At 34.0% G+C, this 24116-nt stretch overlaps 1 protein-coding gene across 9 annotated transcripts; it reads right to left on the bottom strand.

Moving 5' to 3' along the window:
• Positions 1–1437: 1437 nt before the first annotated feature.
• On the bottom strand, positions 1438–23963 carry LOC128155515 (voltage-dependent L-type calcium channel subunit beta-1-like). Of its 9 annotated transcripts, XM_052817264.1 has the most exons (13): positions 23566–23958; positions 21012–21095; positions 16564–16662; positions 11135–11248; positions 8161–8286; positions 7202–7329; positions 6492–6580; positions 5618–5739; positions 5170–5309; positions 4952–5061; positions 4656–4807; positions 4397–4492; positions 1438–3986 (listed from the first exon to the last, which is right to left on the bottom strand). In XM_052817264.1, exons 3-13 carry the CDS (start codon positions 16621–16623, stop codon positions 3441–3443), a joined length of 1683 nt encoding a protein of 560 aa, XP_052673224.1. In that variant the 5' UTR covers positions 16624–16662; positions 21012–21095; positions 23566–23958; the 3' UTR covers positions 1438–3440. The 9 variants fall into 9 exon arrangements, with proteins under 9 accessions (XP_052673224.1, XP_052673227.1, XP_052673228.1 ...); XM_052817267.1 differs by lacking the exon at positions 16564–16662 and having other exon boundaries at positions 6531–6580; positions 23566–23963; XM_052817268.1 differs by lacking the exon at positions 16564–16662 and having other exon boundaries at positions 6531–6580; positions 7211–7329; positions 23566–23963.
• Positions 23964–24116: the final 153 nt, after the last annotated feature.

The following is a 24116-nucleotide window of genomic DNA, read 5'->3' as shown; positions in this document are numbered from 1 at the left end:
CTAATTTTACATCATAAAAAATCATCTTGGAAGTCTTTGTAAAAAAGCCTACGTCATCTTTATGAAACAATAAATCCTAACTAATTGTATTCAAGATATTGCAGGAGGGACCAGTCAAGTTTGAACATAACAATGTAATGCTTTTCCGACCAAACATTGATGGGGATATGTTAGAGGTACATTTATACCGTAATTTTTGTAAAGATTCCGATAAAGTGGTAGTTTTTTTTAAGACAAAAAGATAGTTCAAATGAGACCTCTGACCAATCCTTAAGCACACGACGGGTCAAAGATTATCATAGAGATCCGTCCAACTGGGCTTTAATCTCATTGGATACCGGGTACGTATCAATGTGTTCAAGTCTTGCGTCAAAGATTCAGTAATAGGTAAATGAGCATATTGCTCTTCTGAACAAAGATATCCAACTTCGACATACCGGAATGTGTATGTGTTGAATTAAGTTACAATTCAGTACAAAACGACAACTCCAACCGGAGATAAGCCTAGTGGCCTTTCTACCAGACTGACCAAAGGGGCAACATTGTATTTGGAATTTGAAACTTTTATCCATTTACGTTCACATCTATTTATTTATTTTGCCTTTATAGTTCTATGTGAAACTGGAATTTCTAACGTGTGGCCTCTCGGTAACTCCACGTAAAAATCCTTCAAAATAGCACGCTTCCATTTTTTTGTTCTCAATAAATGATAACCCATATTTCGTAAGAATTCTCTATATTTCAGTTATTTCCTTTTCCTACTTGTGACCTGACCCACAAGAATTACGCAATGACTAGTCTGTAAGATTTTTTGGGTTAGGGTGGGGTTAAAATTGAAAATCCCCTCTCATCCAGAATGTAGTGGCCCTTCTCTGATCCCATGGTTATGGTAAAACTTTGTTCTTCTGTTTGTTAGCAGGATGACGTATTATAGGTTATATATAAAGTTGACCAACGAGGGTCACTGGCTTAATCAGAGACATAAATAACATAATAAATAATGTTATTTATGTCTCTGGCTTAATAAACTTGAACCTATCATATATACATAAAGTTCTTCAAAGCCCATTACCAAAAAGACGGCTCTGTGTTGAGTTTGTTAAAATCGCCTCAATGGTTTAATGAATATAAAAATATCCAAAGGCGATGACGATCAGAGTAGTTCACTCGAGAACTGTTACTCAGTTTTGCAACGTAAACAATGGGCTTCTTGAATCTTTCTAATAAAAATCTTAGTGAAGAGATAAAATGAAATAATTTTATAACTAAAAAAGGAATTATTTTCATAATAGATATTTCTATTAAATTACATTACACATATCAAATAGCAGAAAAATTAAATCCGAGTTTTTCAAACAAGGAATGTTCAATGTATTCAGTTTCATATAGTTTTCATAGGGAGAAATAAAATGGGCTTAACACAGAAGAACTCCTCAATGTTGAGATAAAAATCCGTTTTATTTACAAATCCAACAAACTTGGAAATATTTAATAAAATTGACATACCGAATAATATTGTACAGAATTTAAAGGGTAGTGCAACAATTCCCATACCGTTAACAAAATGGAGATATAAATGCATTATATATTAATTGTGGAATATCCATCAACAAGGAACGATCTCTCATGTAGAATAAGGAAGCAAAGTAGCTTCCCATACAAAACACCCATACACACAGTCTTGTAAAACGTCCACAAAAGTCTTGATTATTTAAAGAAGTCTCTACACATGATTTCTACTGCTTACACTTCGATTTTTCCCAATAAAAATATGAACTGGTACATCGTCTCTCTTAACATTGCACTTGTTAACAAAAACTATGAGCAAAGCATGTAATCAACAAAATGGTGTGCATGTGTAATAACGTATATAGTATGAATTAAAACTTGGTTTGTTTCTATGCAAGATCTAATTTGTGTCTAATCCACAAATATTTCCTGAATCACAGGGCAAAATAACAACAAACTGATTCCACTGTAAAGGGAAAAAGTGGTAAGATTGAATGAAAAATTGGAATCTATAATATATTAAGGTATTCAAGATTATTCTTTTTCTCAAGAGGTATAAAATTATAAATAATAATAAAAAAAACAGTTCTCCAACTCTTCACACTACATTCTACTACGTTTTCAGTAAATATTTCACACAAGTTGTGCTTACACTCAAGTTGTCTCTAAACAATACATATTGAGATACAAATTGAGATTCCAATAAAAAGTGCTATGCATACAAGTTTAGCTTCATTGATCACATCATTTTACATCAATAAATACACCTTTTTTACCCAATTGGTGAAGCAAAATGAAGAATATTCCCAACCTGAATAATTAAGGTATTGGAGACATTCTGTACTTTCATTGTATCAACTACATGTATGCTTCATTTACACAGATAAAAAATGATAGTTTCAAACCTTTAACATATATGGTACATGTATTTTGAGTTAACACAATATCTTGGATAAAAAAATGCTTGATTCTGTTTACTAGTTATATGATCGGCTGCTAGAATGAGATTCTACCTCGAGATTCAGGATAAAGGGAAATAACTCCTAATTTCATTAAATGTGCGTAGTTACACAAAGAAATGGGACAATATCAAATTAAAATACAAAATAAACCCCAAAAACTACTATGGCCAGCCATAGGTTTTTAAAAATATAAATAAAATAATACAAGTGAGCATTTTAAAAGATAGTAATCCTGTAATATAGTTACACAACTGAGAATTTGCACTAAAAAAAATTGCACTAACAAACATTGGTTCACCTTTTTTTTGCAATTTGATTGAAAAACCTAATATTTATTGCACTTTTGTAGAAAGCTACACACCAGAGTTGTAAAGTATATTACTTGGAGACATTTTATATGGTTATGGTAACCATGACACATAATTTTGCCAGCAAAATCTGAGGACATCAACTGAACAAAACAACAATGAAAAGTGAGAATATTGCAGATCAACTTAAAACACGTTTCAGATTGCGTAACTTGATCAATGATAGTCTTCAACCAAATACGTCCTTTGCCCTACATAGTCTGACGTACTGAACTTGGGGCAAGGACTTCTGCATTAACAAGTCCAACATCATCTAGCAGGAAGAACATGATAACTGTAGAAGAAGAATATTGGAGAATTCATTACAATCTCTCTATAGCTACATACAGTATGCAAGAACTGGTCACAAGAAATCCAGGGAAAACTCTATTGTGGACAACTTCTTGTCTCAAAGGAAGGCATTCACACCACATTTAAACGCATGACATATGATCTTTAACTATCCCCTGTAGGTAAATATTTACCTACAGCTTAACATGGGTAAAGGTCATTCATGGCACATGACCTTTATAACAAAATAGAGGTCAAAAACACTGAATATTTTAATCACTACGCTATTTGCAAATCCCTGGAAGGTTTATCTCACACAGTTATCGGTGGTCTATATATCTATAGACTGTTGTTTCATGGGATATTTAGAATTCCTTGTTGGTGAACCATAGGCTTCTCTCGTGTCAAAGTGTTCATGCTCCTTTCTATGAGAGTACCGGTCATCTCGCCGTGGCTCGTGCATTTCACCACTATGGTCTCTACGATCGTAATCTCGGGGCGACATCCGATTGTAATCACTACGTTCATAATGTCCCGATCTCAGATCACGATCGTGGAGTTTTTCACGGGAAGGACTTGTGTCTCTATCACCACCACGTATATGATGTTCATGATCATCGTGTCTCCGCGGTTCACGAAATGATGAACTATGAACACTGTGACCATGTCCATGGTGCCCATGCCCGTGCCCGTGTCCGTGCCCATGCCCAGGGGGCACTGTGTTATGCCTCGTCATGGGATTGGGGGAAGGCATTAGTTTTGTTTGCTGGGTGTTATCTACTGGATGTGTTGCTTTCCAGTAAGCTTCTAAAAACTCGGACAGATGTTCACAGGCATCTTCCAGCTGATTTTCATCAAGAATAACATCAAACATATCCTGAAACAGATAAAAAAAAAAATCTACATATATACATATATAACCTTTATATCTTCATATAATAACATATTATGCCACTTTTACATGTATGTCTACATATTCAAACAAATTATGCTGCTTTTTTAATGACGTTAAGTATCTTAATGCATATAAATGCATGCGCGGATCTAGAGGGGGGGTCGGGGGGGTCCCGACCCCCCCTGGAAAATGAAAATTTATTAAATTTACATAGTAAAATCGCGAAAATATGCCTCGGACCCCCCCTGGCAAACACAATTATCCTTCGGACCCCCCCCTGGAAAAATTTTCTGGATCCGCGCATGAAATGCATATAAATTTATTAAGAACTGTCATGAATTCAATTAACTTCACTTGAAGACAGTATATTCCTTATGATAACACAGACTTACTGGACTACACTGGTTCAGTTTGTCAGCAGCTACTAACTGTACATTCATGTTACGGCTCTGAGATTTCCCTCTAGATTTGATTAATCGCTGTAATACCTGAAAAAAGAAAATAGATATTTACCTATAGCAATGTAATCTAAATACATGTATTAGGAAACAAATCAAACTGTAAATTCTGCGAAAATATTCAATTAATCTTCCAAAAATCAATAAAATTTACACATTGAAAACTTTACAAATAATGCCCAACAGATCTTACCTTTGGTGAAGCAATTTTGACATAAACAATAATTGGAGCTAGAGAAGTTTTTGCTAATTGTGAGGGATGGTTAATGGTGTCACAATCTAGAACTACCAACTGCATAGACCTGGCCAAGTCAAAAATCCTCTCTATCTCATTCTGCACTTCCCCTGTGAAGCAGGAAATTAAAAGAATAAGATCCTCCCACTTCACACAAAACAATAACAATGTATTAATTTGACTTCACACAAAACAATAACAATGTATTAATTAGATGCAAATTTCTATCATTTTTTACACTTATGGATACTGACCTATTCCACAAGAGCGACTCTGTTTATCCAACAAGACTCGTTTACTGGGATTGTTAATTATAGATCGTTTAGCTAACGAAATATCTGCAGTAACTCTGGTAATGATGATCCTAAAATTTAATTTCTATAATTATTCAAACATAAATCAAATCAAACAATTTTTGTTGACATTGGTTGGAATACTCTTTTTTTAGAACTCTTGCATTGCCATGACTTACCTCCCTTCAAACTTGTGTTTGAGGAAATCAAAGAGAGCCTTTTGCATCATGTCTGTGACCTCATAACCCTTCAGTGAGGGACCAATGAGGACAACTGGTCTCATGGAAGGCACTACTTCATAAGGTGGCACTGACTCAGACTGTAAATCAAAGCAATCGTTATCATCTCCATCTTTCACAAATACTGTAACGAGAGTACTTAATTCTGCGATTTAACAGTTTTGCATCAAATTGCCAGAATATAAAATCGTGAACGCTGAATTATAATAATAATTTCAAATAGTGAACACCTGTCCAAAAAATTGAAGCAAGACTTTTAAATCCGCGAGACGTGTTTCTTGCAATTTTATGCGAATATTACCGTAATTTCTCGTGTATAATTAGGAATTTACAGCATATCAAAGAATACATATTAAACTGTTTCTTCAATAGAATGATCAGTGCCTACTTTTTTGAAGAATGGTTTTTTCTTCTCTTTGGCTGGAGGAATGATGCCGCCTGACTTGTAGGCTTTTGTGCTGTCGCTGTCCTCACCCACAGTGCTGTCTGCTCCATTCTCATCATTCATTCCTGAAAAAAAAATAACACAAAAGAATAAAGAACTTGCTTCTTCTATACAGAGAAGATATCAAGTAATGGAGATATGGGGGACAGGTAAAATAACTCTGTGTCTAATGTCCAAGTACCAATTATTTGTCAATATCAGAAAAAGTAAATAAATTGAAATTATTTTAATATTTTACTTGAAGAAATGAAATGCCCTGAAGTTCTTTAAGATATCAAAACTCTGAGAGAATAAAACAAATTTAAGCTGTTTCCATTATCAACAATTTTATCATACACATGCACATAAACGAGCATTCCTTTATACTCTCTAGGTATACATGTATTTGCAACTAATACTCCAATTTTTGCTTAGATCAAGACATGTGTAATCTACTCAGAGTACTGCACTTAAATGTCAATATATATACAAGTACTAAGTGTACAAACAGTTACACATCAAAGCAGGACTAGAGAGTGGTCAGTTAGTATAATGATGGACATCAAAGTGGACAGTGGCCAACAAAGGAGTCATGCTGGATAGATGTGGTCACCATTACTTGTCTACATTCTAATCTATTTCAAATCTCCATTATCAAAACCCAACTCTTTTTTGAAATCTGAATTTTTAACTAAGAATAAGGGAGATAATCTAACATGGACAAGACACTTTCTAATGATAGAAATGCCCCATGGTACACCATCATGCTAGTGGTCAGGCCCAGTTGAGGACAAGTGCCCAGTACCCAGAGTGGGTGGGGTGGACGTGTGCTGATTACCTGGCGTGGGTGGGGTGGATTCTCGGGAGGAGTTCATACCTGTTCCCTGCCCCAGCATACCTTCCATGGTGGTATTGGAGTCATTGCGTCTGAAAAACAAAACAAAGAAAATTTTAGTGATACCATTAGGTGAACTGTAGTTTGTGTTAATAATAAAACATGCATGGAATCACAACAACGAAAACATGTTAACAGACTTGTGTGACAATATCTATTGGATTTAATGGAATAATGATTATGACAATGCTTGGTGAAGGCAACTGAACCACAACAGAGGAATAGAATGTCCACAGATTGTGAACATTTAGAAAATCTGTAAATTGTTATCATTTAGGAAGGTCTACAAATTGTTAACATTTAGGAACATCTATTCAATTTAAAACAAACTAATTTAGTTGGTTAGAAGCTTATATGTTTATATACTTTTAGTTCAGAATATCTAATTGTTAAATTCAACTTGGTGCAAAGGGAAGATATCAAATTTTGTCTCACTTAAGATAAATTTGTAGCTAAACTGTCACGAAAAGAAATAGTTTCCTCCCCAAACTATATACACAATGTGAAATAAACTAGACAAAGACTGCAAGCATATGTGCTCAAGGAATGGATTAGGCAAGGAAACAATTTTTCTTTTACTTTGGAATTTAAGGGGATAACAAAGAAGACACCTTGAGCCATGATTTGTGGTGTATTCAGTTGCATTCATTTACCTTACATACATTTTGCTTTTGGGGCCAGACAGAGACTTGAGATTTTCCAGTTTGGCTGGACTGGGTATAAAACAGTCATCACAACCATCCTTGACCAGCCGCCCAATCCACCAGTCATTGTTGAATTTCTGGAAACAGAAAATACTGAATGAAACTATTTGTTGATCAAACAAACTCTTATTTTTATATATTTACATGTCTGAAATGCATGAATTCTCTCACTTCTATCTCTAGATTATTTGGCTGATTTCAACCAATTGCAGTACACATATTCATTCTGTAAGCTGCAGAGCTATAGGTCTGTGGGAATTTGGGTTAAAAGGCCGTAGGTTTTAAGGCTACAGAGAGATCGAAAAGTGAATTGGTGTGGTTTGTTTTAAAAAGAAAGTATGAGCCAAATAAAAAGACAATACACTGAAAATGATTGACTTTTTTGTAGCATCAAATATTCACCAGACAGTGTTAAGATATTAGGTTAATATCTCCTAAACCGATGCACATTTCTTTTCTCTTTTTGCTCAGTTAACTGCATTTATTGTTGTTGTCTGTCGACCCCAATTTTTCTGTAGAGATATATTTCTAAAGCTAATACTTTTGGTATGTGAATATTCTTTACAAAGAAGATAATATCATACATGAATCTAATACATATGTAAACCAGGCTGAGTAGCATACATGTACTGGTATGAAAAGGTGATGCACATAGCCATTTGTTGGATAGCATCCTAAAACCATACAGTGCAAAGCTGATTTACGGCCAAATTATTAATTGACTTCTGACTCTTCAATTAACTGGCTACATCACCACAAAAAGTTCACCATAACTAATGTCTGTCTTCTTAATGAATACAAAAAATTGATTCCAAATTTTTTTTATAGGAGATCATTGAATCAAATAAGAAATTCTAATAAATTTTTTTTGATAGGTTCAGATAGAAATATTAGCATTCTTTACTTACTTCTTTGATGTGCAAGAAATTCTTCACATCGAAAGAGACGCAGTGACCAGGTGCGGGGCAGTCCCCCCCATCCGCTGTCCCGTTGAAGGCTACATTAGTGCGGACCGCAAAAGCCACAGGTTTACTCTGGAAACCAAAGAAAAGAGTCTTCAATTAAATATGAACTTATTTCATCTTTACACATATTCAACAAAATCAATTCTTATCAATCATTTAATCTTGATCTTTGCGACAATAATTGAATGACTGAATAACATTTTCACAAACTTATATCAATGAAATAGGGGTATATACCGGTAGCTACTTTCATTTTAAATTCTAGTGCTCTGATGCTATTAGAGAAAATTAGCATTAAATATACATGTATATAGCACATCTTGTCCTGTTCCCTCTTAGTTCAATAGCACCAAGAACACTGCAAGGTTACCATATGTTTAGGAAAGCTCATTATCTTTGTATATTACACTCTAGTACAGCCAGTAATAATAGAGAAATAGACAACAGATGCCACTCTTAGTCTGACAGCACTGTCTGGTCAGTTAGATCTAGGGAACAGATGATGGAGAATTTCTCCTCATACCCATATAGCACACAAAGGATTATCCACAATGGTATAAATCATAATCAATAATTTTTCATTATAATTTGTAGTAGATACATCATCCCCCCCCCCCCCCCTCTTAAAAAGAATGTTTCTTTAAGAAGAAAATACTTGTTTTACTATTTATTTTTGTTCCTTTCCATCTTCATCAAAAAGGAAACCAAATTATTCTAACTTAAATACAAAACTTAAGCCATTCTTTTTTTCCACAAACTCTACTCCTATGGCAGGCTATCATTTAACATTGAAATCGATAATTGGAAAAGGTTTACCAATTATTTTTCAGTTATCATCAATCATCAGCCCATGGCTCATTATTTATTAACAGGAATATTTAATTAAATTTTATTCTTCATTGCTTGATATTTCTATGCATCTTGTAAACATTAAGGAATTATGTAGTCAGAGTGATAATTATTTTTAAAAGGGCTCCAGCGGCACATTCTGTTAAGCAAAAACTTACAAAGATAAAATGATTTTAGTCTGACTATACAATAACCTTTGCAGGTACAACAAATATACTGCTTTTACCACTACATACAGGTGACACTCAGACTAACTCAAACAGGTAGCTCGGATTTCCATCCTCTGAAGTTCTTGATCTCTCAAAGGGAATTAAATCACAGCCTGACTTATTTTTTCATTTAACTGCACACATTCACTTAAGGTACCTCACTAAACCTACACTTATACTTTTTAAGACACTACGTCACAAGATGGCGATTTAAATGTTTCGTTAAACTGTTTATATCGTTCGATTGGTTTGTAGATAAGTGGTTAAAGTATTGGGCTTCTGAACCGCAGATCATGAGTTTGAATCTTTTGTTCATGTTTACTGAATTAAAATTTGGAAATTGCAAAATTGCACATTTTTTGCCTATTTGACTTAAATACCTCTTATCCATTATGATATCTATCACAATCAAGTGATTTTCTACTGATCTGAGAAAATATTTCAAGGTGTAGTGCGTCACCTTAATGCTATGGATGAAAAGTTCTGAGAAAATATTTCAAGGTGTAGTGAGTCACCTTAATGCTATGGATGAAAAGTTCTGGCTCTTCATTTCTTGAAGTTTTTTCACGATTAACCTGTACTTCAAATGTTGACTTCTAGTATAGATCAATTAACAAAAGCTTTTTGAGATACACATAAAAATGACATCTACCCGGTTATAACAATCGTTTCATGTCTACCTACCAATGTGTATAACAATCTTATTGAATTATAATTCTGGACCATATATATATAACCAAGTGGAATATTTCATCAATAACAGCGTCAGATTGTTTGTTCACTCTTTTATTACGTCACTAGACCACTGATGGTTTTTGTTTTAATCAAAATGTCATTCATGATTCAATCAATGAATATCATACAGGTATCCAAGATAGAAATTCATGCATTATAGAAATCTTGCGTCGGTTACTTTCAAAAACTAGTTCTAATTCATTTCTCATTCTATATTTGGAATGGCAAGCACGCATAATTAAACACTGCTCAGTATATGGATATAATCCTCCCTCCCACAACCCATAACATGTATCAGCATGCACCCAGTGCTGATTGCTGTACAAATATAATAATAAAAATATCAAAACTATTGTGGGAGTTTGAAACCAGCAAATTAATTTAGCTGCAAAAATATCCCAGAGCAGGGTATAGTAATCCAGTCCACAAATAGATTTCCACCAAAATAAATAAGTGTATGTGGATCAATACTGCATCCCTGACAGACCTGAATCTTGCATGTTCATAATGACAAGTGGGGGAGGAAGCCTCTTGCTCTAGTGACGGTTATGACAGAATCAATACAATATCAGATGAATTCACCTTTTTGTCATAAATCACCCTCTCACTGTCTCTACAAAGTGGAGCAGGCTTCTTGACTACTGCTGGGTTTCACCCTCTATATTGTGTTGCACACTAATTACTCTAGTCCAATGGCAAAGTCTTCCACTAGAACATTACTGAACTTTGCAATATGGGAGAAATATTCAGGCATATCTGTGATGCGACCTAAAGTACAATTCCCCCTTCTCTTTTTTATCATTTTCTGCAGTGCAAACCTCCGAAAATAGGCAATTTATCAAACTGAGTTGTCAATAAGAGGGATTGAGTTTAATGGCATGAGGAAGAACTGGCAAAGGGCCCCACTGTGATCTTTATCAACTGGTGTCAGCTGCTGAGTAATACACTAAACACCAGTACACAAGTGCAAAACCATCTACTACACTCATTTGTCTCTATTTACTAAGATGGCAAAGTAACTTATTAAAAAAAATCAATTTCCAAGGGCTAAGCAAATCAATGGTGAAGTTTGGGTTCAAGGCTTGCTGCATATAGATTAGGAAGAGTTGTGAATTTGATTTTACCTTGGCTTTATGTAACTGTTCTAAGGCAAGTCTTTTTGTTTCTGCTTGCAATGCACTACGCTCCTCATTTTCAGAAGCATCTGGTGTAGTTTGGCTGATGGAGTCTGCAGATTCCTGAAAAAAAAGGACAGAGAGTTAGTTATTAACATAAATGGTTCAATTATTCAAATTCACTGAACTACCACTGTTTACAAACAAGGGAAACATCCAGGATAGTTAGACAGGAGTGGGGGTTGGCAGCAGCAAAATGTACCGGTACATATGTACTATACTTTCTGTTAGTACTTCAGGACTCTCTTGGCATTTATTTTCCAATATGTTCCATTCTGCACACCACACAGTACTATTGGCATGCACTTACCAAAGAAATAGAGGATGAACTAAGGAGGAGATTATACTGTTCCTGGGACTGACTGCCTACAGCCACCATTATGTCTCTATCTCACAACAACCTGTTACAACACATGCCATGCAGTCTCCATTTTCTTCCCATCACAATTTTGAAATATTTGCCCCATGCTTGGATTAGCCCTCCAAGCTGACACACATTCTAGAATGGAGTTAATTTGTAACCTTGGTGCAAATCAATAGACATGAATACTCAGTTCCAACTCAATAATACTGGTCATAGGAAGCTGTAATAGACACAAAGTCAACACCACCCAGCACTACCACTGTCAGTCCTCTCAGAAGCCAGCCTCTACTGACTTGCCAGCATCTCTACGCTATGACAACAATTGCATTATTTCATCAAATCAGAAAGTCCATAGCTTTATCTGAATCGTAAAAGACAACTGTCACATGACCGACCATGAATATGGCTTCTGATAGAAAAACAAATGTCTGTACACTGTAACAGAGGAAGTTTTGCAGCAATACGGCATGCACTACTGCATTATGTCCCTAAAAAAATCAATATGTCTGTGACTGCCCTACTCTCATAGTAATCAATACATACTTAAAAAGAGCAATTACTCATATACCTATATACAAACAAAGAGATTCACTCCAGTTTGAAAAGGACACTCAGATTTTCAAAATAAGCCTATAAAGAGCAGAAAATACAATGTTAAATGTGACAAAATGATGAGGCCTACAACGTTTGATTTAAGTTTGATTAACTCTTATGAATATTTTATAATTCTGCTCCTTCGTGTAATAGCATGAATCAATAATTCACAAATGTGTGTCACTGCAACAACAAGAGGAAAACACAAGCAAATGAAAATGCTGCATTGTAGTTTGGTCTGTTGAAAACAGCAGTCCTTTCTCAGATTAAATTGGGATACATATTGGAGCTGCTTGGATTCCTAAATGGATGCAATATTAATCCATAATCAGAAAATAAAGTATCTTATTTATTTCGCCCTGAACATGATGGATGAAGTGCATCCCAACATAATCATTTGCCAATCAATTCTAAGAGCTTCTGCATTTCATTCAAGAGTGCATCCTGCTATCTGTCTGTAGTCTGTATGGCTAGGATTGGCTGACAGCTAGGAGCCCTGAGGAAGGCAGCTATTTCTTTCATGCTTTGGGATGTAAACAAGCTCACTTATAAACCAGACAGGCATTCATATCTAAATCCAGCTTTTCTAGAAGCCAATAAACAATCTCGCCACAAATTTTTAGTAAAGCTGGCAAAATGCAGTTTTTCAATGAACTATGACAATGTTATGGAAACCAAAAATTTTGAGTACATGTACTGAATTTATCAGTAAAAAGTAAATATACATTATAATCTAAAAGCTTTTCTGAATTAGTAAAATTTGGAAAACTGAATGCAGAATAGAAGAACTCTTGGGTATGTAAAATTAAGGCAGGGGTAATTAATTGCTGTATAAGAAGGTAATATTTCATTTCTCTGTCCTTATATAATGCTGCTTAAGGGGAAAAGATAATATGCCCTTAAAATGCATAATGATAATAATAGAAAGAGCAAGTCAAAATCAGTACTGAAGAGCATAGTGATATCTTGATGAGAAGTTTTTTAGCCTGATTTCAGCATATTGACAAGGCTTTAAACCAATGAACCATGATTAATGGCCATCTTGGTGGTAGTGAGATATTGTCAAATCCTCCTCAGTATTCATGCAGAGATGAGAACATCTTGATACACTGGCGGAATGAACCATAATACAGGACAACTCCAAAATCTGACCTTAATGGACAGATTCTTATCACTATGGAAATTCAGTGTTTTACCATTTACACTATGGTAGTTTGCAATATCTCCATTACTAATCAATTTTGCTTATCAGACAATGCTTAATACACAGTTCTCTTTGGTTCTTATGTTGCAGAAATTTGAAGGTGAAAACATCTGTAGGAACAAATAATTCTTCATGAGAATTCAGTGTAGCAAAAACATTTATAAACACTGTGGAAGTATTAAAGTTAAATTCAAATGAGGCTGTAATTCTAATTACCACAAAATCCTCAGCAACAATGCACAGTAGAATGATATATATTGTAAACAAGGTTATTTTTGCCCCATGTAATTTTCGCCCTTCTACACTAAGAGTTTCGCCCTGTCTTGAATTCGCCCAGACACAGTTGTAAGGGGGCAAATATTTTCCTGTATGTAGTCATGATATGTACAATGAAAATTCACAGAATCGCTCATAAGATAAAAATCAATGCATGCAGTTAAAGATTCTTGAACAAATGTAATAAATAAATTTGCCAGTAATATCTGAACTCAGTCTTTAAGATTCTAAAATAGGTTGTGCAAGATTATTTTTCTCTCTCCTAAAATCAAATAAAGCAATGCAGATAGCTGCAAAACACTTATAATAAAGAAAAGTTACCATCAAGGAATCGACATCACTGTTATGTTTCCTAATTCGACCCATCAGGACACATTTGTCACAAGTAGCCCACTTCCTGTTATACAATCACAGTCCACCCAAACCAAGGTATCCATGCAAAAACATTTAGCCAAGATCTTGCAATTTTGATAATCAGTGTATACATTAATTCGTCCCATCTACAGCACTAATCACACCCATTTATGAGTCTATATCCCTGCAGAAACCAATGGCCAGCAGAGAATGTTTGTCATTATTGTCGGTATACTAAATATGGATCTATGAACTGCTATTATTCATTAATCCAAACAAAGCAGATTTCAAAATTCTATCGAAACAGGGTTATTATGCACTATAATAATGGAAGCTCCAAAATGGCTCCTGAATTAGAGCTAAAATGCAAATTTCCATACAATATGGAGGCTTGTGTTCAGCAGCAATGGAAAATCAATATATACTATATTTCACTGACAGCCATTCTACCTCCCTATGTGAAGAGTTCCAATTCTAATGGACAACAATATATATAGATCTAGTCCAAGAAAAAATGGTATTAAAACTTGATGTAATAGTCTACTTTCATAAAATGAGCAAAATTTCATTGAAAAAATGTGATTTGTTATTTGCTATTACAAAGATTAATATTGGAAGTTATTAGTACATGTATTTGATACACAGGGTAAAGCTTGTTCAAATGCCTTGAATATGCACAAGTATAGCTGTGATGTCAATAAATGAGTGATATTCATACGAGTCTCATGAGTGTTCTGCAGTTGTTTTGCCTTTGAATTGAGTTGGCACAGTATCATTGAATCAACTAGTCGAAATATCACTGAATGCATGAAAGTCTGTAGTATACAAGTACCATTTATGCAATTGGTTCAACACAGTTTCTAGCATACTAAAATCAGTCTGAACAAAGAGCTATTGCCACAATAACAACCTTCATTACACTTAACTCTCATGATGACCACAAGCAGAATCAAAACAGGAGAGTAAAAACCATGCAATCCGTCCAAAAAATAAGTATATGAACTTACCCACTCTGGTAACTAAATAAATCATAATACTATATGAGAATACATGGACAACATTTTTGATACTATAGTATACAATTTTGTTTCTGCAATGAAACATTGCCCTATAGTATAACACTATTTCAAAGCATCCACCTCTAAATTAGATTGAGAGCTACCGTCCCCAGGATTACAGTTACACAGTATTTTTTATTTCAGGGAAATCACAGCTGAATGAACCTTAATACCATTCTCTTCTACAAATTCATAAAGGGCACATCCTATTGACATAAACAGCATCCAAACACTGCTCCTTGTCATGGTAAGTTGTATTATACCAACTACATTACTAAAGTAAACTTTTATCAGAAAAACATGTGCCTAAGAAATTTTGTTGGAAAAATTAGAAAGTAAATTTACTTCGGAAAACAAATAAATGCCTAAAGATGTATTTAGTATCAACTACAAGAAATAATCATACAAACTCCTTTATCAGATCAAAGGAAAAGTCTTAAGTACAACATAATACACAGTTGTTACAGTATATAAAACCTGGATAACAACTGTCTCAGGTCAACATTTGGATTGTTAGTTCATCAACATGCAGCATTTTCAGAAAACTGTTCAGTTATAGATTGTAACAATTGATTGCTACTGTATTCTCTCACAAAATGGTGTCTACCCAGGACAGCACATAACTGTGCATCACCTTACACTTTTGTCAATATACAGCTCCAGATTAATATCAAACACACAGACCAATATCAATTTCTATCTTGTATAGGGCTTACATTTTCCCCTGTGTTAATACATTAATGCACACAAAACAAAAGATCTGCATTATAAACAACTTGGCATCTCGGGAGAGGCTTCACAGTAGACGGGATAAAATAAATCATGAATAATCCATAACTCTCATCATGCAAAATAAAGTTATACAACTCCGATGTGACTTTAATGATGTTTTCATTGTTGTGGAGTGCCAAGCGCATGGACAATCCTATGATGCAGGTTTTAATACTCATCTTTCACAATTGGTCAACTTTACTAAACAAAACAACTGTTTTTGCACGAGTTTAATTTTTTTTTATTCATCTGGTAGGGGTGCTGGTCATTTAGAAGAGGGATCAAAATATTAATAAGATATCTTCAACAAAACATGGTGACTGGCCCTTTGTTTGCTCCTTTTGAAATACATGTATATAATTTGCTGTACATGCCATTAGACATTTTAAACATATACATGGGATTTGCTTATCTCTATTTTTAGGGTTGTCCTTCATAAAAATGTTGCCATTCTAAAGCAGATTCCTAAACAAATTCATCTGATAATCATCATTTTATTATCCTTTTTTCATTTTATTATGCCGTGATGTTAAGTACTGAAAATATATGCAATATCCTTCCATTATAAATCTGAGAAGTGCCAATTCCAGTCCATGTGTTTATATGTCCTGGTATAAGTGATAAATGGAAATTAGAAGACAAGCATAGATAGGTCATATTTCATGCAGCATCCCATAGCATGAAATCATGTTACTTGCAGTAAATATACATGTATAAACTGATCATGCACTGTTTGTGTACAAGCACACAGACTTACAAAGCTCCTTTCAGTTTTGGTGAAGGTGTTTTTCTTCGGCCTATGTTTGTCTTGCGCCATTTGTGTATTCTATATCCTCAGATCATCCACGCTAAAAAACTTCAATCAAAATACAAGTATTTCAGTAAGAGAAAATCCATCACAATCACATATATTGAGTTTTATCACTAAGTAAAACCTCTAAGTAAGTTAAGTGTACAGAGTATGTGTTACACAGAATTCCTCTGATTCACACCTGTTCAAGCCTTCCAGATGTATGTTTACATTCCTGCTGTTTAAATCTACTACTTATTTTCACACTGAATGATCAACAATAATAACATCCCAAGTATTGTACACGTCCCAGGTTTTGCAGCCGTAATGGTTTTCGCCAGTTCAGTGTTGAGTGTGGAGGTATTTTTATCACACCAATACAGAGGTGGCATCCATCCAGATACACAAGTTTGTATGGCACCAATCCTGCATCAGAATGCTGGGAGTATGTTACAAGGAGATGATCCTAAATTGTGTTATCAACCACTGGGGGTCATCTCAAAGGTAATCTAGCTCCCTAGAGCCTCCATTAATGAATACACCATGACACTAAACATATGTTATTCATATTAACATTTATCCATCAATATTTTATGTTGGAAAACTTATATGGAGATTGGGGCTACATTCTTTACATTTTTTAACCATCAATAGACCATTATGTGAATACCATCACGATATCAATATTGATCTCCATATTGCATTTTAAATGTAGTACATACATGAACGTATGACTCATTTGTTTATATAAATACATGTAATGCATTTCAGGAACTTGCATTCTGTTGATCAAAATATCTACCAAATAAATGTCATCCCTGCATTATTTACCTGTCACAATCTTATACACCAGTAGATTCTTTCAAGGTCAGTAGTAAGAATTAAATGACATTATACTATTCAGGACACTGCATTTGCATTTTTTTATGTGTCACATTATCATTCCTCTGTGAGCATTAAAATGTGGCCCAATTATACATATCTATGTCTCATAAACCAAACTTCTATTATATTATGAAATAGTGATCACAGCTATATTTTCTATACATACTACTATAGGCTGAGATTTCTAATAGATGTCGAATTTTGAAAGCTGCTGATGCTTGAAGAATTTCCACTGTCTGATGAATTTAATGCACATTTACATAATCACCAAAAATACCTATCAGCACCGACTCATCATAAAGAGAAAATAATGACCATGAAACTTAGACCTCAAAAACTTGCTCAGTTTTTCACCTGCTACAAGATTATTCCATCTAATGAATTCACATAGGACCTTGATGGACTTGAACCTGTAAATATTGTATAGCAATTAGCCACACAACTAATTGGCTCCTATTGTTAGGTTGATTGCACAAGAGAATATGACTGCTTATTGTGGCCACCAAAGTCAATACCAAACCAAAGTTAGTCAATCAACAAGTAATACTTCCACATTTTTTAATATGTGTACAAGACAGAGAAATAGTTATGTCTTGTTTGACATTTGTGATTATTTATCTATTTCTAGATATCTAAGAGATAAAGAAGACACATACTGTCTGAAATCTTGTAAAATTTGAAATATATTGGAAAAACATTTGTAAAGTAATGGATTACATGATATGTATTCGGTCTAGTTTAATAATATGCATGAAATTCATACAATTGTTCTGCCTTCAGAGTAATCTACTCTTGATCTGATATTGTTGTTCATGTTTTTAATTGACTGCAGTGTAGTGCAAACCACACAGTTTTTAATTATAAACTTAAACTTGATCGAATTTATAAATAAAAAAAAAAATCAAGTTCATTTCTGATTTATTGGCTGCCTTAACAATGCATGGGTTATATAAACGTCTAAAATTTATAAAACATTTAACTTTTTAAAAACTCCTTTGATTAGCCTATTGATACACATCAAGGTAGATCTTCCACACAGTCAGTCGTCATTACTGGGCCTATGTATTTTACACTTAACTTCTCCCGGTTAATTGCCACATGTAATGAGAACAACAGTGCCTGATTATGACTGATGGTACACATTATTTTCATGTGCAGTATCAATTATGCATGACTAGGGAGAGCTGTTGTAACAATGATTTTATCAATTAGATTCATCTGTTGCCTCTGTATCATTGGCATATCCCAATTCTGACTCACATGGGGCAATGTGAAGCCTAGGTTTTTTTTAATGTGTGGGCAAACTACACAAGCATATAGTTTTTAACTTGAGATCAGTTTATAAGAAAGATTAGTAAATGCAGTACATCATGGAATGTCTCTCACACTATATAGCTATTATAAGGTGGGGAAAACAGTAACTTGGTGAACACTGATATTAAACTACAAGGTATCATCCAGTTCATTGTTTGGGTTAAATTTTTTTAACATCTATTCTAATACATACTTTAATATCTAAGAGTCCTAATTTTTGCAGGACATAAGTTATATCTATCAAAATTTAACGTTTATTGTAATTGTTTATATACACAGAGGATTGTGGGATCATTGTTTGTAAAAATATTAAATATTTTGCATTCATTTGTTAAACTCCTGTATCAATGCAATTCAGTGCATGATCTGAACTAAACATTCTGTAATCTCACTTGCCTGTGACATTTGTAATCAGAGCAAAATTTACCAAATAGATTGATTTACTGGATCTATAAATCCTCTACTTAACTAAAACTCAACTAAAACTCAAATCTAACATAATATTCTTCATATTCTCTTTTAATTTTTCTACAGTGACTTCTTAAATGAAAAAAAGTGAACAAGCTCACATACCCCACCATCCCACATTACCTGACAATACTACACGAATTTAATGTATTACTGGTACACATGCAACATTATTTCATAAAAAACATCACATTGGAATTTTCTGTAAATATGCATTTTTGTGTTAACAACTACAAGGTTACATGAAATTTATAGGGGTTAAAGAGGAATTGCTCTGGAAAATTGTTTCATTTCTACGATCAATAAATGGCAAAAATTTCAAGTTCAAAAGGGCAAAATGCACAGAAAAATAATGGAATTGGCATATCCTGTTAATAACATCTACAAATTGTGTCCTTATTACCTACAAATTTTCATTAAAATTTTGTGCAGCAGTTTAAGAGGATTTGTGCTGACAAAAAAAAACAACCTAGGACTAACAGGTCAAATCCTTCTATACCCGCAATTTGTTGCAGGTATAACAACAAAATTTCCTTTGAGGTTCATATCGGTATGAAGATAATGAACATTGCAGGTAAAATACTTAACGTAAAATTTTATTGTTTATATTTACATCTCTCATAACATATAACTGCAAATAAAGTATTTTTATCTTAAAGATCAATCAGTGAATTCTTTTCTATGATTAGTTGATGCTCTTAGTCTCAAGAGGTTTTAAAAATCTAGCATACTTTGGCCAAAAGCTTCAGACAAAGTTTCTGTCTTTTGGTCCAACAACTCATAAGTTGTCAATGACCACACCCCAGTCATCAACTTTTTGCTATACTTTTCATAAAATATATAATTTAGTGCAAATGGCCACTTGTGTTGAACTATACTTTGTCCAATTCCATTTTGAGAGAATTTACCAACAGAGAGGTCAAGATTCTTGTTGTCACACCAATTGAAAGAACAATCATTTTGCTGGATTTTTGTTGAAAAAAAGTGAAGAGCAAAGGCTATGCTACCTTCCAGCAAAACTATGTATTATAAAAATGATCAGACAAACATCTGGAATCTTAAACATCATAAACAGAAACCTATGACCTGTTTCACAGACATGTGAGATATATATTCGCTGACATGATTTTATTCTCATTTCTATGATCATCTAATATTCTGTTTGAAGTTCTTGCATAAGCATGCCTGCAATTGATGGTCCTTATCATTATATAAAATATCATTTGTTGATATGATATACTTTTCCTACGAAATGGCAAAATCATAAGTGATTGTATATATGTCTGCTTAGTACTACCATCCTCCCTTTTTTAAACACAAGCTAGTACTAGCTAGTGGGTTGACCTTTCTTCTCAGTCTGTAGAGCATTGGTATTTATATCATAGGGTCCTGAGTTGTTACATTGGCTCCTAAAAAAAATGACCCATGTGGAGGGCTTTGAAAAGTCTTGTGAACTCTAAGGGATAGAAATCTAAATAGAACTGGACAGAGTGTGATAGAGTATATGTAAGGATTTGTACTGCCATGTTTTAACCAGTACTACACTGTATCTAGTGGGTTAACCCTTTATCTCAGTCAATGGTGTATTGGTTTTAAACTGAAAGGTCTCGAGTTCAAGCCTAGTTGTGGTCATCTCCCTTATTTGTTACATGATAATGTGTCAACAATTCTTTACCATTTGATAAATAGATACGAAGTCATCATTAATATGAATTAAAAATATTTCATTAATTAAAATGGCATATTACCTGTCTGATTATTCTGGAATTTTCAGATGAGGCCCTTGTCCCATCAGACAACCTAGATTTACTTCGTCTTTTGGAAATTACCTTCTGTATAAAAAAAAAAACAGAACTAGTTGCAGCATTTAAATTGTAACAAAATATGTTTTTTTAAGCACAGATATGATCTATAAAGTATGATAGCTGATCCCAACTGACTACATGTATAAATGCAATACCCAATCCAAAAATTTTTTAGATGATGTAATTTTGCTTTTTTTGCGATCACTTTTACATCTCAAAATACTCAATATGCTGAAATTATATCCGGTATTGTTTGATATAAGAAACCACAGAATCCATTCTGTCAGTGTGTGTTGTCAATGAAGCAAAATAAATAGGGGCAGATAACTCTTAATCAAACATTTATTATAGGAATGATCAAGAGAGTTCTGACTTCAAAAGTTGAATTGAGAAAATCATTTGATATTTTTTCTTTATATGAATTCTGTTTTAGGATAGTAGGCGTTTTCAAGTCTTAAAAAGGATTCGATTAATTACTTACATAGTGGTTTCTATTGAATTCATCAAAATTATTTCTTAGCTAATCTGCTCTGTTTTGCTCCATTACAACAATCTGAGACATATTTTAACTATGGTAAGGGCTTGTCTTGAGACAAGAAATGGGAATCGGTGAGATTTTCTTCATCCAAAATTGGTTTCCCTCAACTAACTAATTTTCGAATATTATCGAAATTTTCATATTTTATGGTTTAGTGCCAAATGAATGTAAATAAACAAGATACAATTCACTGACTTGTAACAAGGCACTATTAAGTCATATCCAGATTTTTTATATCTTATAGTTTACTGAAAAATGAATGTAAATAAACAAGATACAATTAACTGACTTGTTACAAAGCTCTAAGTCATATCCAGATTTTCTTTTGGAGGCAGTCCAACATTAATTTTCTTAAAACCAAAATATGTCCAAACCCGAGAATCTGCTTTATTTGTTGGGTAAGGATACAACTTGTCTGAGCTTTTTTAAGACCGCATGCCTTTTTGGGGTTTTGATAGTTCGCATCTAGAATATATTCTTTTTATGACATGCGCTCGTTGAAAGATAAAAAAAACCAAATCAACTAAGCGTAATGAAACATTTTATATTCGGGCGCTTAGAATGCGGTAACAATAGACTGATTTTCTATCATGAGACAAAGATTATGCTACCTATATTACAATATATTCCCAATTTAATGTAACTAATTCCTTGTCTCATAACATGTTTCTGTGACAAAGTTTAATAGAACCATTTTAACAAGAGCCTGGACTTTCTGGGGATTGCTATCTAGTTTGCTAACCAAAACAAGATATGTCAAATATTGACCTTCTTTCTTTTAATTCCCTAAGAAAAGCTCATTAATACTCATAGACTGTCAAAATCAGTAAGTTTTTTCCCCAAGAACAGCTCTGGTCTGTGAAATTGACGCTGTTTCAAATGAAACATACAGCCCTGGATGAAGTCGGACAAGTGTCATTGTGTTCAATGTATTCGTATCTTTCAGCCAATGACTGGACAGTTAACCTAGAAGTGTAGACCCCGTCTTCATCAAATTGGAGTGTATCACGTACTGCCCAAGCGTGCCTTAAATGATTTTCTATCTACAGCCTTATAGGTAAATTATCGTAGAGAGAGAATGGTATTCTAACACTTGCTTGCTGCTTTTCTGTTGGAAGCGAAAATGACTGCAATTCACTGAAAGGGGGTTTGCCATGTAATTTGGAGATAGATATCTTGAGTTAATTATCATACTATTGAGATAAACTTAACAGAAACAAGTGTCTGTGTTTCAGAGGTATGTGATGACTTGTATGAAAATTTTTAACAAAGCATCTATTTAAAAAAATACTTAACTCAATTGCAGACACTTTAAGGTCAGACGACACGTTCCTCGAGAATCTTTTTTGTATCTCCTCGTAATAAAGAGTTCCAATAAAAAATATTAATTTCATAATTACTTAAAAAGTGATCAAAATTTACTTGGATTTGGTATATGTCTAGATGGTCGAGTGGTTAGAACTGTGGCCGCTCACTGTCAGAAGCGTATAGGTTCTAGAGGTCGTGAGTTCAAAGCCCCGGCCCGGCGGAGATTTAGTTCTAATATAATGAATTTCGCTATGCTGTAGATGTATTTATTTTTATATCAGCAAATCAAGTGTATTTTCAAGAAGATTATATAGAAAATTGCATACTCTAGTATTTTGTAGAAATGCCTGGTAAGGTACCCTAATTTTTTGCAAGAAAGCTTGTCAAAGTAGTAGTAAACCATTAACAAATTCCTGGAAAAAGTTATCTAAAATTGAGGAACGTGTCGTCTGACCTTAACACATTCAACTTTTCCTTGTATTTTGTCAATGTGACAGCCAAGTATCTCGACATCAGTGAAGGGACATAACTCATACTTCATATTTACAACACATATTCTGCATAAACAGGTATCTGCGATTCAGCTTAGACAGCAATTATATAAAATTTATACATATTGGTACCTATATAATCATGTTTTAATATCTATACCTGTGAAAGCATGCTGCTCAATACTGATGAGGGCAATGGTTGTCTTTATGCCATTGCCTTGTTCTACCGTCCCAAAAATCTGCCATTGGAGCCGTTCCTTGCTTTTGGTAAACAGTTGACAATGATAATTCAATTTTCTAAACATATAATGTTACTTGCTTTCTTCTTCTTCCGAAAAGACAAACGCACATACGAAAAACAACAACCTCAGCTTCTCTCGAGACGGTATCCGCAAATGGGAACCGAATGGAATTGTGGGCCAGTTACGTCACATCAATATTAGGGGAAAAAAAGAAATTTATGTTCAGTCTTGTGAAGCCAAGGAGAAATAGTACGGTTCGATCGTCAGCTTTACATTTCTACTTCTGATAAATGAAGACGGCAGTATATTTAACAATTATATTATCCTAAAATACATCGTAATAAACATGATAAATTTAGTACAATGGATTTGATTGGACAGTTCGCTACTTCCGCAGCAAGAATGCTCCAAAATGGGAAATCTGAATGTTTTAATCTCCTTAATTTTGAGGTTGACCTCGCTTATTTGT

This window comes from Crassostrea angulata, chromosome 7 (assembly GCF_025612915.1).
Source record: "Crassostrea angulata isolate pt1a10 chromosome 7, ASM2561291v2, whole genome shotgun sequence".
NCBI classification, from domain to species: domain Eukaryota; kingdom Metazoa; phylum Mollusca; class Bivalvia; order Ostreida; family Ostreidae; genus Magallana; species Magallana angulata.
Note: the sequence above shows the minus strand (reverse complement) of the source record. Positions and strands in the feature narration are given on the sequence as shown.

Bases quoted from the DNA above. Each gene is read 5' to 3' on its own strand.
- LOC128155515 (XM_052817261.1), bottom strand. The intron at 5,310-5,617 runs GTAGGCACTGAT...TTTGATTTACAG, and splicing joins AAAAACCATTCTTCAAAAAA to TCTGAGTCAGTGCCACCTTA. The intron at 4,493-4,655 runs GTAAGATCTGTT...TTCTTTTTTCAG, and splicing joins TCAAAATTGCTTCACCAAAG to GTATTACAGCGATTAATCAA.